This window comes from Chionomys nivalis, chromosome 7 (assembly GCF_950005125.1).
Source record: "Chionomys nivalis chromosome 7, mChiNiv1.1, whole genome shotgun sequence".
NCBI lineage: Eukaryota > Metazoa > Chordata > Mammalia > Rodentia > Cricetidae > Chionomys > Chionomys nivalis.
Window position 1 is genome coordinate 41,640,539 of NC_080092.1, and position 15,246 is coordinate 41,655,784.

Genomic DNA, 15,246 nt, shown 5'->3' on the forward strand with positions numbered 1-15,246 from the left:
CTGGAATAGAGATCTCAGAGCAACCAGGCAGCCTGTGTTCCGGTGCCTAAGTTAAATGAGGCTGTACTCTCTCTTTGTCCCTCAACTCCCTCCTCAGGGGCATATGCCTCTGGGCAGCAATGTTGGGGCAAAAGAGGGGGCAGGCTTATCTGGTAGGTGGTAAAAACTGTTTCTGCTGCTACTTCATCTAGATGAAAACAACCCGGTTGGACATGGTTTGTCCATTACTGGGGACCCATGGTGGTTTCCCTTGAGCTGTTCTTTTTTCTTCCTCAGCCTGACCTACTGAATTTCAAGAAAGGCTGGCTAACCAAGCAATATGAGGATGGCCAGGTGAGTGTGTGTGTGTAAGTGCTGAGGCCTGGAGGACGGGGGAACAGGTATAAGACCAGGCTTGTCTTGTCCATGGCAGGGTCTTTGAGCCTTGATTCATGTCCTTGGCCTACGGACATCCTACAGTACTAGCTCCTAAAAGTTCTTAAGAGTCAGGTTTTCCCAGCCAAGACCAGCCAGCGTATGGCTGTGAGCCAGCTTGAGTATCCATTCAAGGCAGCCATCTCAGTTTTAGGGGTGCCATTAGGCCCTGAGAATTGTGAATATTATCAAGTCCAAACAAAGCCCCATTTGACCTGGAGCATATTCGGTCCTTGCCTTAGAGGTCCATAAAAACCCCTCTACTGTCTTAGCTCCTTTTTGCCTTTGGAGACTATGCCAAAGCATCCCCTCTTTCTCCTTCTTCCACCATATCAAATGCCCTTGGCCTTGCCTGAAGACTCAAGTTCCCTTCCTCAGAGTGAAGATTGGGACTTTAGCAGGTTAGTTTGTACCTGCTGACACAGTGGGGCTCACACATCTGGTCTATCAGCCAAGTGGTTGTGCCTCTCAGCACCCTTTTCACAGCCACCTTTCTGTGTGATAGACCCAGCAGAACTGTCTGCAGCCTCTGAAGTTAGGATGAAGGACTGCAAAGCACCAGTCACCTACTACACCCTGGGCTCAGAGCTGGCCGAGGCCCACAGTTCTGCACTGCCTCATTGCTGGAGTGCATCTTAACCAGGGCCTCCCTGAGGTCACGAGTGCATGGCTGCCTGCCAGAACAGTCATCTGTTTGTTGCCTGCTTTACCTGTGCTCTCCAGAGTGCCTAGATTTAGCTGGGGTCAAAGAGGGGCATCAGGTATGTTGCAGAATAGTTGGATGTTTATTTTCTCTCCTTTAGTGGAAGAAACACTGGTTTGTCCTGGCCGATCAGAGCCTGAGATACTACAGGGATTCTGTGGCTGAGGAGGTGAGAAAACTGCAAGGCAAAACTGGCATCTAAATGTACAGGGCTAAACTGTATCTGAAAAGGTGGTCTATTGCCTCAGGTGTCCGAGTCTCAGTGCACACAGTCGATCCAGCTTTGATAGCAGAACTGTTTCCCACTGTAGGCATTGTAGTCATCCTCTGAGGCCTTGAATTGGTTTTCTTGGTGTAGTGGCTTTTGGTCAGTCTCTTTTCTGTATTCTTTCAAGAACAATGAAGTGGGACTGGAGTGATGGCTCAGCTGTTACGAGAATTTGTTTTTGTAAAGGACCTGGGTTGGTTTCCAGCACCCACATAGTGGGTCACAACTATCTGTAACTCCAGTTCTAGGGATCTGATGCCCTCTTCTGACCTTCACAGGCTTCAGGTGTACATGTTACACACTGGCATACACACATACAAATAAATACTCATACAAATACATCCAAAGACTAAATAACTAAAACAATTAAATTAGTACTCAGGGTGAACTCAGGTCTAGTTTTGTCTTTGGTTTTTAGCAAAAGGGTTGTGGTGAATTCAGTCACTGGACAAATTAACTTAGATCTTGTTCTACTTTGTTGTGGTAGAGAAACTTAGATTAAAAAATATTTTCTGTGTGTGTTAGGGTGTAGGGAAAAACACTGTGCCATGGGACATTAGTGGATGCCGTAGGACAACTTGTGGGAGTCAGTTCTCTCTTTCTATCCATGTTGGTCCTAGGGATGGACTTGGCAGCAGGTGCTTTTATCTGATGAGTCATTTCCCTGCCACCCCTGGAACAACACTAGAAGGGGTGCTTTTCTTCACCTACCAAAAGGTCTTTTGAACAACCTGACAAAGCTGTGTTCTGATTTTTCCCTGTTAATTTCATCTGGCATCCTTCAGAATCACCCATCCATCTTCAAGAATCTCACAATTGCCATTCTATGCTTGTATAATAGAAAAAGGAAAAGAATCTCTTGGGCTGGTTTGTGTATTTAAATTCTTGTCATTAGCCTCCATGGCCTAAGGAGGAAGGCTGTTGGTGAGCTAAGCAGATCCAGATTGTGGACATCGTAAGCTTTGAGCAAAGTATAACCAGTACTCCAAACTGGATGGTTTGGGGTGAGGGGGTGGTTTGGTTTGGTTTTTCGAGACAGAGTTTCTCTGGGAAGTCCTGACTGTCCTCACTGTAGAACAGACTAGCTTCAAACTCACAGAGATCTGCCTGACTTTATCTCTCAAGTGGTGGGATTAAAGGTGTGCACCACTGCCCGGTTTAAAACTTTTGTTGTCAGAGGCTGTTTGTTCATTTCCCTGCCACCCAGACTCCAGAAATAATCACACAGAAATCTGTATTAATTGCAATGTTGTTTGGCCAATAGCTTAAGCATATTTCTAACTAGCTGTTATATTTTAAATTAATACATTCCTATTATTTTATATTTTACCACAAGAGTCATGGCCTACCGTCAAGGTTCCAACTAGCAGCTTGCGTCTTTCTCCTCTGGTAGCTCCATGGCCTCTCATTGACTCTGCCTACTCTCTCCTCTTTCTGCTAGGAACTTCCACCTTGCCCTGTTCTGCTAAGCCACTGTCAAAAAGAGCTTCATTCATTAACCAATAAAAGCAAAGCATAGACAGAAGGACTTCCCACACCAACTTTGTTTTTATTGTGCACAGATGTGCTGCAGCATGGATAATAGAGGTCAGCTTGTAGGATTTAGTTCTGTCCTACCAAGTAGATTCAGGCCTTGAACTCAGGTCATCAGGTTTGGTCATAAGCACCTTTACTTGCCAAAATACCAGCCTCTAGAGTAGAATGTATTGAGAGTCAATACTATACTACTAACAGAACTGTGTTGACATAACACTGATTACACAGAAGCAGAATTACATAAAACAACCAATGCCTTGGCAATAGGCCAAAGTCAAATTGTACCAACAGTCAGTGGACCTGGCCTGTATTATTACTTTACAGTCAATGATGTTTAAAAACAACAAAATAGACCATTTGTTCATTTATTTTGCTATTTATTTATTTATTTATTTATTTATGACTTTATATATAAGTATATATTTGGATTTTGTTGTTGGTTTTTTGTTTTGTATTTGTTTGTTTTGATTTTTCGAGACAGGGTTTCTCTGTATAACTATCCTAGCTGTTCTGGAACTCGCTTTGTAGACCAAGCTGGCCTTGAACTCACAGAGATCCACTTGTTTCTGCCTCCCAAATGCTGGGATTAAAGGCATACACCACCACCGCCCAGCTATCTTTGGTTTTTACATTATTATTATTATTTTATTTTTGGTTTTTCAAGACATTGTTCTCTGTGTGTATAGTCCTAGCTATCCTGGAACTCGCTCTGTAGAGCAGCCTGATCTGGAACTCACAGAGATCCTCCTGCCCCTGCCTCCCAAGTGCTGGATTAAAGATGTGTGCTTGATGTTTTTAAGTTGCAACCTTTGAATGTCTCATCTCTTTAGTATTCGTTTTTAACTTTTGTTATTACGTGTGTGGTGTGTGTGTATGATCTGTGTGGGGGTACACACATGCCACAGCTCTCTTGTAGACATCATAGGATAACTGTGAAGTCAGCTCTTTCCTGCTCTAAATCTGGGGATGGAACTTGGACTATCAGGCTCATGTGGGAAGCACCTTTACTGAGGATCCCTTGCTAGCCTGCTTTTATTGTTCTTTAAATGGGAACTGTCTGTCAGTCACTCAACTGCTTGCCAAACCTTACGGAAGCATATCTGTATAATTAACCACTTATTTGTAGAAGCAGCTGACAAATAAGCTCTGATCACTCAATTTTGAGGGTTTGGCAGGCATTTTCATGAAACTAAACCAGGAATTTATCCCTTCAAGGACAGTTTGTTGCCAATTATGAATAGAGTTTGAGCTTTCAACAAAAAAACCAATTGGGCTGGAGAGATGGGTCAACAGTTAAGAGAACTTACTGCTCTTGCAGAGGACTACATTGAGGATTCACAACTGCCTGTACCTATAGTTCCAAGGGATCCAGTGCTACTTACTGGTGGACACTACTCACCTATGGTAGTCTCTGCCACTCAAGACACTGTGCAGGGAGGTCACATGACCCAAGAATTTGAGACCAGCCTAGGCAGTGTACAGAGTCCCAGTATCAAGAAAAGAAAGTGAGAATTGTGGCAGGTTCATATTCCTAATCTGCACGCTCTGCTGATGAAATAAGCAGTGATTTAACATTTTGCTTCTGCAGAATGAATTGTGAGGTTTCTGTCCTGCCCGGTTTCTGTAGTTGTTAAGTCCCAAAGAAATACACAGAGGTCTACATTAATCATAAAATGATTGGCCTAGTAGCTCAGGCTTCTTATTAACTCTTATAACTTATATTAACCCATAATTCTTGTCTGTGTCAACCACGTGGCTTGGTACCTTTTTCAGCAAGGCAGTCACATCTTGCTTGCTCTGTCTGGGTGATGACTGCAGACAGACTATTTCCTCTTCCTAGAATTCTCATTGCTCCGCCTCTACTTCCTGCCTGGCTACTGGCCAATCAGCATTTATTTAAAATACAAATGACAGGGTACAGACCATTTGTCCCACAGCAATTTGAAAGCTATGCTTAGCTTAATATTTTCTGTGACCAATATTTAATGTTACAGAACATGCTTGGCAAAAGAGATGTTGAAAGGGTAGAACTATGGATTTCAGTGTTAACGGCACAGAATATTCACTGATAGGACTGCAGATTTCACATTGCAGTTAAGCTTTGAGATGTGACTTCGTGAAAGACCAGCTAGTTCCTTGAAAATTCTTCCTTTCCTATCTCTGTTAGACCACTCTGTCCTCACTCATGCTAGCCAGAATAAACACAGAAAACTGAATGGAGGCGTACACTAGTCCAGCATCCTCCCCAACATTGGCATGTAGGAGACCTGCAGAGATGAACATTGCCACTCTAACCAGGGGTTCTTAGTCATACTTTGATTTTTCAATCTTATTTTAATGTTAGCATGAAAGGGGTTTAATAAGTAGCTCAAACTAACTTGAAACACACAGCCCTCCCCCCCAGCCTCCCAAGTGCTCGAATTGTGGATGTGGACCACCACCCTCAACTTTTATTAAGGTTTTCCTTAAGTGAATACATAATCTCTCATTTTTGATACAGAAATATCAATAGGTGAGTTCCACTTACACAAAAGTGTGTTTTAGCTTACTTTTTACTGTAATAATTTTTAAACACCATGGCCTACAGCAGTTTAGGGAGGACAGGGTTTATTATGTTACGGTCTATAGTCCATCACAAAGGGAAGTTGAGTCAGAAACTAGGTAGGAACTGAAGCAGAGACTGGAAAAACATTGCTTATTGGCTTGTTCTCTGGCTTACTCTGCTTGTTTTTTTGTTTGTTTGTTTGTTTTGGTTTTTGTTTTTTTGTTTTTGTTTTTGTTTTTTGGTTGGTTAGTTGGGTTTTTTTATACTTGTTTTCCAAGATCACCTTCAGGGGTCAAAATGACCATAATGGACTAGGCCATTCCACACCAATCAAGAAAATACTCCACAAACTTGCCTACAAGCAATCTGATGAGGAAATACCTCAACTAAGGTTCTCTCTTTCAGATGAGATGACTTGGTTTATGTCAAGTTAACAGAAATCCAGCCAGCACAGAGGATCTTGTTACTTATTAAGCATGTAAAAGAGTTTTAATGATGGATATTTAGGGAACACTGGTGTGGAATTTCTTTGGCCAGACACACAGGGAAATGGTGGTATAGATATCCCAAGGGAGGGGACTTGGATCTGGTAGTTGTAGGACAATTGGCTAAGGACTAAGCCCTATAAGACATTGAGTGGAAGACATCACTCACAGAAATGTGATGATTTGGGCATCCTCTCTTCCTGAGTTTCTCCCTACCCTTTTTCTCTGCAGGCAGCTGACCTAGATGGAGAAATTGACTTGTCCACCTGTTATGATGTCACCGAGTATCCAGTCCAGAGAAACTATGGCTTTCAGATTCATGTGAGTGTGGGGATGGATAGAGTTGACCAGCAGGGTTATATCTTAACATGTGTGGTGAGCATTCAGTCTTTCCTGTTAGCATGATGTCTCTGTCCTGTGGCTGCTGACCTATACTCCTGATATGTGGTGTGGGCAAAAAAAAAATGGGTTTCTTTATCTTTCTTTCCAAGGTTTTTGAAAGGCTTTGCTCCAGAAATTGCTCTTTTTCTTTTATTTTTAATGTTGGAGTATAGGGCCACTGGAAGGATGAAGACTATGGGAGTAAAAGATTAAGGGCTGCCTAGAATCAGGTTAAGGAATTTCTAGGACATTTGCCGTCTACAGTGAGGCTTCACACTTGTTACAGTCAACTGGGTTACTCTCCTTTTATTTGGTATCCATCTCTAAGCCTAGGATTATGGTTGGTGTTTGTTCTTTCTGATGCAGGAGTCTGCTCCTCATGTCGTTTTATCACTATCACTACCAAGAGGAGGGGAGTCCTAGGCTGACCACAAAAATTCTTTCTAGTCATCCAGAATTCTGGGCTTGTAAGACATGTCTAAGGAGCAAGACAAAGCCAGCCCATCCTTTGGGGCAAACCTTTGTATTCCCTCACCAAAACCTTTGAAGTGATGGCAGGTAGAACAGGCTCTAGGATTTGACTTCTAGCTCAAGGCTAGAAGTCTGGTGGGTTCACCGGGGCAAAGATCTTTATGGTTTGGGGACTCAACTTATTGCTGACTTAAAGGCTGTCTCAAACCCACCAAAGTTGGGACCAATCCACACCCCTAGAGGCCAGGAGGAGCCTAGCACCCATTCCTAGGCAGCTTGACCATGACTCTACTGCATGTACTGGGTATCTGGGGAAGGATCAATAGCTGTTCCCATGGTATGGCTCTTTGCTGCCCAACTGCAGTGTTCTGTTCCTATTCCCTTTGGAGGAGATAGAACATTTCTGGAGTCTAAATGTTGAGATGAACCTCTTATCTAATGAGAGTCCTAACTCTTTCCCCATTTTCATTTTGATTACCAGATATCTCAAGACAATACTTGCACAGTCTGAGAACTCTGCTTTCTTCCCACATTAGCTGGGGTCAGTGGTGGGCCTGGTTTTCTACCCTGAGGGTTCAGAAAAGGGTGCCAGTGCAGAGGCTAGGTGATGGGTAGAACCTGAGAATGTTAGGGCAAATATTGTCCTAAGGTGTGGAAAGCACTGCCTGTTGTAGACACCAGAAATGTGCCTTAGTTAGTAAACTATGTATGGGAGAACTTGCATGAGGGAAGGGGGCAATTAGAAGGAAGACCAAGAGGAGGTAGTAGTTGTGTGGTGGGCAAGTAAGGAAGGAGGGGCTGAAGATGCCAGGGAGGAACTTTGAGTGAGATAAGACCTGAGAGCTCCTGAAAACCATAATGTGTTGCAGGGTTCCATATACACTACTCACAGGCTTCACAGTAGAGATGGATCCTCTGCAGTCCTAGCCAGTAGAGGGTTTGGGGAAGTGATGGGTCTTTTGAGAGCATGGACTAGGCAAGTAGCCGTGACACTAAGAAAACTCACCAGCAAATCTGAGGCCAGACCCTAAAAGCACCTGCATCAGGGGTTGAATGGGCTAGCTAAGAATGTAAATGGAGCCCCATGCTGCTGTGTACACCATGGTTGTAGTCATGAAGGAGAGTGAGCCAGGTATGTGACAGCCCACCATGGAGGGAGAGATTGGGTCACACAGCACAGTGGCCCGCCCATATGTCGTTTGTGGTATTACAACCCACGCCCATTCCATTACCTGCCCCCAACCTGTATTGGTTTCATTTTCCTACTAGCTGATTTGCTGGTATGCTACTGACAATTTCAGATTTCCTTTTTCCCGTCTGCTTGCATTGTCCCCACTGTGAACAGATTCATCCTGACCCCTGTCCAGCCAGTGATGCCCTGTCCCTCCATCACCTTTCCTCTGCCACTACCTTGGTTCTCATCACCTAGATGGTGACAGGAGTGGTGTGACACATCTTGCTGCCCTTGTAGAGCAGATAGAGACCCAGGCAGTCCCTTTGTCACATTGTACACCTATATTGTGGCTGCAGGATGCTGGACCTGGCCACCATGCTCCCTGTTCCCAGCTAGTTCTGTGTTCTTGTCCCTAGGGCTAGCAGAGCTTCTTGAGGAAAGGGGCACATGTGATCATCTATCTGTCTACAGGCTGCTGCTATTGCATAATAGTAGCTAGTGATTGTGTACTGCCTTGTCTAGGGAACACTCAGCTCATCACTGTCCCAGAGTGTGGCCCTATCAGTCTTCCTATCTCAAGCAGGTCATATATAGCACTCGTAGGAATGTCGCCTAGTCTAGCTCTTTTTCCTGTGGTATGACCACTGATGGTTAGTATTTTTTGTGTAGACCAAGAAGGGTGAGTTCACCCTGTCAGCCATGACATCTGGCATACGACGGAACTGGATCCAGACCATTATGAAACATGTGCTCCCAGCATCTGTCCCAGATGTGACCAGGTAAGATGGAGGTCTTGCTAATTGCCATTCCCTGATGCCTGAGCCCAGCTACACCACAACATGAATTTCTTTCCTCCTTCTGGCCCGTTGTCCACCGGTTACATTTGTCCCCTGTGATTCTTTGTTTTCTGCCTCTCCTGACCTGCTGGCCTGGTCAGGCACACAGGTTACCCTCATGCCTATCCTCAGCATGGACGTCTTTGTCAACAGGGTTCAGCCCTCAGGATGGGTTCAAACTCCAATATGGGCCTTTCTCTGGCTGGGTGGGAGCAGCCTGAGCTGCTCCTAAGTTTTACACTGTAGTTTTGTACTTCCTCAAGAGTACCTTTTACCTCACTCCTGCATCTGTTTTTTGTGTAATCATGAGAAACTTCTGTCTTGAGACTGTAGGTCTCTAAAGCCCACATTTGAAAACTCTGTTCTCTCCTGTGTTTACATGCTGTAGTGTATATTCCTCAGGACATGCTACATGCCTCCTCTTCTTGCTCTGAAGATTCCAGCTCTACCAGTGTTCATCTTCAGGACAGTAGAGATGCTCTATGTGTGCCAAGTTTTACTCTCTCCTTTATCCAGGTTTCATCTTGAATACCTTGCATCTCTCTTGGTTCATGTTGCTGCCAAGTATAGTTTTGGTATCAGAGGTTTGGGTGTATGGTGGTTAAAGGGTGCTGGCCTGTGGCAGCATTAGCTATACCTATTCTTGCCTCAAACTTTTGCCTCATTCTGTCTGGTTCTATTTCTTTTTGAATAAGGAAAGTAAACCTGAACTCTTTTCCTCAGCTCCCTTTTCCTACATCTGTTATGTGTTCATTTCTTCACTTGTTGGCAATATGTACTGATTTTTGCTTTTATAGGACTAGTAGATCCTGAAGACCTGCTTTTATATAGGAAATAGTCCTCTGCCATCTCTCAAGAACTGTGCTAGGAAGCTGGAGAGATGGTTCAATAGCTAAGAGCACTGGCTGCTCTTTCAGAGGACCGGGTTCAATTCCCAACACTCACATAGTCTCAGTTCCAGGAGATCCAGCACCCTATTCTGGCCTCCATACCCAGTGCATGCAGATGATGCATGGACATACATGCAGGCAAAATACCTATATACATAAAAGAAAATTAAATATTAGAAATTTTTGCCAGGCAGTGGTGGCACGTGCCTTTAATCCCAGCGCTCGGAAGACAGAGGCAGGTATATCTCTGTGAGTTCGAGGCCAGCCTGTTCTACAAAGGGAGTTCCAGGACAGCCACACATAGAACCTGTCTCAAAAAAAAAAAAAAAAATTATAAAGAACTGTTGGCAAATGAGCAGTGCCCCACCCCCTACCTCCATAGCTCCTCTACTCAAGAGAAGAGTCTATAATACAAGGCCCTGAAGTAAAGAGAAAAGGGCACATGAGCTGCCCTGCAAAGGCAACGGGCAGATGGAGGGTCATGACTGGAAGAAATCAATGTTGGGGTGTCCAGGGCAGACGCCAAGAATGGTCATACATGCATGTTTATGCTGTGCTCCATGGAAGGACTGAGGCCCAGGTTATGAATGTAGAGACCTGGTGCTTCTCTCTCTTCCATACTGTTGTCTTCTAGAATCTGTATTACAGTTTACTGTGTCTTCAAGCCTCCACACCCATTTGCTTTTAGCCTATGTTGTTCAGTTTGACTCATGATGATGAAACATGATTTATAACTACAGGACCTCCAGAAGGTTTTAGAAGCAAGGACAGCAGTATCAGCGCTGCAAGCTTTGCTCTGCTTCTCTTCTCATTTTTCTCATGTTGCCTGTAGTGAGAACATCTCACAATACTACAAGACTTTGGGGTTAGGGGAGGGTCCCTGTTCCTAAATGTCAATTTCAATTTCCCATATAGACTGAGACTTCACCAATTTTCTCAGGATTTGAAAAGTTCAGCTATGGGTTGTTTTGGTTTGGTTTTCCCTACACCAAGATCTTGCTGTATAGCCCAGGTTGGCCTCCCACTCAATCCTCTTACCTCAGCCTCCCAAGTGCTGAGTTACAGGTGTGTACCATGATGCACCTCATTTAAAAAAAAAAAAATAGATGGTTGTGAGTCGCCATGTGGGTGCTGGAAATCAAGCCAGGTCCTCAGCAAGAGCAACATGTGCTTTTAACCACTGTACCATCAACTTAGCCCCTTCCAGCACGTTTTTATTTGCATGTTTGTTTGATCTTAAACTGAACCCTTGCTGATCCTACTGCTCTTAAAGTATTTGATGTTTGTTTAAATGCTTGTATTTATTAGTGTGTTTGTGTGAGGGAGGGAAGGAAGGAAGTGGGGGTTTGTCACAGCACACATGTAGAGATCAGAGGACAACTTTGCTTGTTTTCAACATTTATTTTGTGTGTACACATGCATTTTCTGTTGAGCACATATGTAGGTTAGAATATAGCTCATAGGAGTTGGTTTTCTCCTTCTATCACATGGGTTTCAGGGAGAACTGGACTGGGCTTCGTGACAAGTGTCCCTACCCACTGAGCCATCTCACTGGCCCAAGCAGTAGATTCTTACTGTTTGCTTCCAAGACAAGTGATCCAAGGGTAACGAGAATCATTTTCTCTTTTGTTTGATGTCCCTTTGACAATCTCCTTACTGGTCCTAGTATAAATGTAAGTACTCCCTGTCTCTTCCCCCTTGGGCCCTCACTTCAGTCCTATTAAGGTTTGGACAAACCTGGACCATCTAGCAATCACTGGAACTTATGCTCTCAGTTAGCCCACTCAGCCTCTTGCCATGTTGCCAGAGGTGATGTCCTGACATCCTGTCCTGCTGAAATGGAGGCCTTCCCAGAAATCTTCCTTAGGGAAGACTGGAAAAAGGCAGATAATCTTCAAACTAGCCAACTTCTTCCCTGTTATTGTTGAGTAGGTTGAGGCACTAGGAGACTTGATCTGCATGGCTGTGTCCCTAGTCACCTCCTTTCTCAAACTAATGGGTACTATGCTACCTTCTCCCTGGTGGTGTGGGATTCTGACTAACCAAGTCACTGATAGTCTGACCACAGATAGTCTCAGTCTGACCAATCTTTCATGCCTGGAGCCAGAGTGAGATCTTTAGTTAGAGATGATGGTGTCTCCTGTTTATAGAAATCCCTGAGCCTTTCTAAAGAGAGCTATTTCTGTCGCTACATAGTGTAAGGTTGCTTCATAACCAACCTCACTACGTGTCTGGACCCTCCTCTCCTGGGGGACTTATAGGAGTCCATTGACTTTCTCTCCATCATCCATGATATGACCATCATGACACTCCTATTTAAAGGATGAGAACTGAAGTCTAAGGAACAGCTAAAACTCTTTTCCTTTCCCTCCCCATCTAGTAAATTTGAGATCTCCAAGGGAGAACCTAGCACAGGTGGAACATTCTTCCCTCTATACTTAGAATCACTTTGGGGATGAGAACAGGTGTGTGCTGACCCTGTGAACTGCTGAAATGTCCAGACCCCTGATAGGTCCCCTATTTTCTCACTGTCCCACAGCTCACTGCCTGAGGAAAAGAATAAAAGCACACCTTCTTTTGAGACCTGCCCGAGGCCAAATGAGAAGCAAGAAGCTGAGCCAGGAGAGCCAGATCCTGAGCAAAAGAAGAGCCGTGCTCGAGAGCGGAGGCGGGAGGGCCGCTCCAAGACGTTTGATTGGGCTGAATTCCGCCCCATTCAACAGGCCCTGGCTCAAGAAAGGGCCAACACTGTGGGGTCCTCTGATGCTGGTGAACCTGGGCGTCCTGAAGCGGAGCCAGGTGAGCTGGAGCGTGAACGAGCCCGAAGGCGAGAAGAGCGCCGCAAGCGCTTTGGGATGCTGGAAACCGTTGATGGGCCAGGGATGGAGGATACAGCCCTACGTATGGACATAGACCGGAGCCCAGGGCTGCTGGGAGCCCCAGACCTCAAGACACAGAATGTCCATGTGGAAATTGAACAGCGGTGGCACCAAGTGGAGACTACCCCTCTGAGGGAGGAGAAACAGGTGCCTATTGCCCCTCTGCATCTATCCTTGGAGGACAGAAGTGAACGGCTCTCCACACATGAGCTCACCTCTCTGCTAGAGAAAGAGGTAATGTGAGGCAGCTCCCTTCTTAAATGCACAGAATTATTCAGTACAGTACAGTGAGAGAGTAGGGATATAGCCAAGGGCTGTGGTGAGACAGAATGGGGTAGATAGAGGCATTCTAGCATCTTGATACAGAGCTGAGCTAGCCCCTGTGTTCATAGTATATGATTCTTATAGAATGTGTCCAGATTACATCTGCATGTACATTTATGCCTTGCTAGTGAGTTCCATGACCAAACAGTTACAATATGAGTATCCTTACTCCAAAAGTTACAAATGCTCCAAAGTCCAAAAGACTTAGTGTCAGCGTGACACAAGCAGAAAGTTCCCTACCATGAAATTTTGTTTCTATATAAAATTAGTAGATACTATATTATATAGGAGACTAGAGATATGGCCCTGATGTTACAGCATTTCCATAATCCACAAAACTCTGGCTTCAATCCCGACATTGTCAAAACAAAGCAAAATGTATATATCACATGTATAAGTGAAGTCATGTGTATAAAGAAAAGATGTAACATGATTGAAGTTTGTATTTAGATTGGGCTCCATCCCTCAAATTGCTCATTATGTAAATACAGTTATTCCAGAATCATTTCAGAGGCAAAACAGCAAACAACCAGAATACTCACATGAGGTATTTGAGATGTGTGCTCAGCCTACATAGGGTTCTGTCTGATTTTTGCCCCCCTTAGAGGCATCTTCCTCAGCAAGCGTCAGGCATATTACACTCTTTCCATAACAGCCGACTGAAGATCTGCCACTTCAGCATGCCCCTGTTTGCCTCTTTCATTTTTTGTTTTTGTTTTTCTGTTTTGTTAAATGTAGGAACCTGATAGATCACTAGCACCAACACTGACTTTTCCATTTTCTATCTCCACTAATAAAATATTATAGGTAAAATGAAATGAAGTAATTCAAACTTGCATAATTCTAGGCTATCAAAATAAGCCATCTGGGCCAGGCAGTGGTAGCGCACACCTTTAATCCCAGCACTCGGGAGGCAGAGACAGGCGGATCTCTGAGTTCGAAGCCAGCCTGGTCTACAAGAGCTAGTTCCAGGACAGGCCCCAAAGCTACACAGAGAAACCCTGTCTCAAAAAGCCAAAATAAAATAAAGAATAAAAAAAAAGATGAAATAAGGCTTCTGGCCTGTAGGCCGCATACTGAGTTCTTAACTGGCCTCAGGCATCTCATTGGATATGCAGCTTGAGCTGGACGCTTCAGTTCCATATGATGCCTGTCCAGTGAGATGTCTGAGGCTAGTGAAAGAGCCCATTGTACGGCCACTGTGGTCAGTTGCTTTTTCTTATTGTCACCCTATTTGTGAAGTGTATGTATTTGTTTATTTTCACCAACAGCTGGAGCAGAGCCAGAAAGAGGCCTCGGATCTTCTAGAGCAGAATCGGCTTTTGCAGGACCAGTTAAGGGTGGCCCTGGGCCGAGAGCAGAGTGCCCGGGAGGGCTATGTGCTGCAGGTAGGGTGGGCAGCTACCCAGTCATCAGTGCACCCAGGGGCTTCAGTGTGAAAGGTCTGCTCAGGCCCACAGGCTAGGAATGTGCAAACATGGCAGAGCTCTGGTTAACAAGGACAAGGGTTCCTAATGCTATGATACTCTGTACATATTCCTTGCTACTAGGACAGTGATGTGGGAGGATGTGTACCAAATCTCTACAGCTAAGGATTTTCTTTTGGTCATGAAATCATTTTGGTAATCTCTCCTTTAGACTTTCTAGACGTTGTGCTTTTGCGAAAACCATGTATCTGTATCTCATTTCTCATTGTGTTCACCATAGTGAGATTGGCCTATTGTATATATACTGAAAAGCTGGGCAAGACAGCAAGCCAAGCGCCTTCTTAGGACAACAAGTTAGTGGTGGAGCTAGACCTGCACCACCACCCACCTACCCATTCCTTTGTAACCAGCCTGAGTTTCAGGAGGACATATGACCACCTAGCCATTCTAACCCAACCAGGATTGAGGTAAAAGCTATGGCAGTTAGGTGCTGAGCTGACAGCCCAAAGCCAGTGTCCTTCTCTTTTTGAGGTGTCTTCCAGAACCCTGCTGCATTCAGATCCCTAGAGTACCCTTGATATGGTTATGTCAAAAAACAGTCTCTGGGAAGCTTTGTATGAGGACAGGTGGCGTGTATTATCCTATAACTGGCTTCCTAGGATCAGTGCTAGCTCTGAGACATGAAGTAGACATATTCTCACCCTGAGTACTGTCGTGCTGATGGGAGAATCAACAAATAAGTGCTAGGGATAGTGGAATGGGGTGGTAGAATTGAATTGAAGCTCCCAGAAGAGGCCAAGGAGAAGGCATTGGTTTTAGAGTGGTGTTAGGGTTTTAGGTCCTAGTCTTGATTCTGCCACTGATCCCAGAAGCATTTGCCACTCCTACAGCAGCAACCCCCTGCCTGTGTCAT

At 44.6% G+C, this 15,246-nt stretch overlaps 1 protein-coding gene across 7 annotated transcripts in view; it reads left to right on the forward strand.

Annotated features, from left to right (window-relative positions):
• The window catches only part of Mprip (myosin phosphatase Rho interacting protein), a 130,913-nt gene that overhangs the window by 90,762 nt on the left and 24,905 nt on the right, over positions 1 to 15,246 (forward strand). For all 7 annotated transcript variants that reach the window (XM_057773901.1, XM_057773900.1, XM_057773899.1 and 4 more), the window contains 6 exons: positions 277 to 333; positions 1,218 to 1,286; positions 6,183 to 6,272; positions 8,647 to 8,756; positions 12,243 to 12,816; positions 14,178 to 14,294. In XM_057773901.1, the coding sequence (XP_057629884.1) occupies positions 277 to 333; positions 1,218 to 1,286; positions 6,183 to 6,272; positions 8,647 to 8,756; positions 12,243 to 12,816; positions 14,178 to 14,294 (1,017 nt within the window). The remainder of the gene's footprint in view (positions 1 to 276; positions 334 to 1,217; positions 1,287 to 6,182; positions 6,273 to 8,646; positions 8,757 to 12,242; positions 12,817 to 14,177; positions 14,295 to 15,246) is intronic.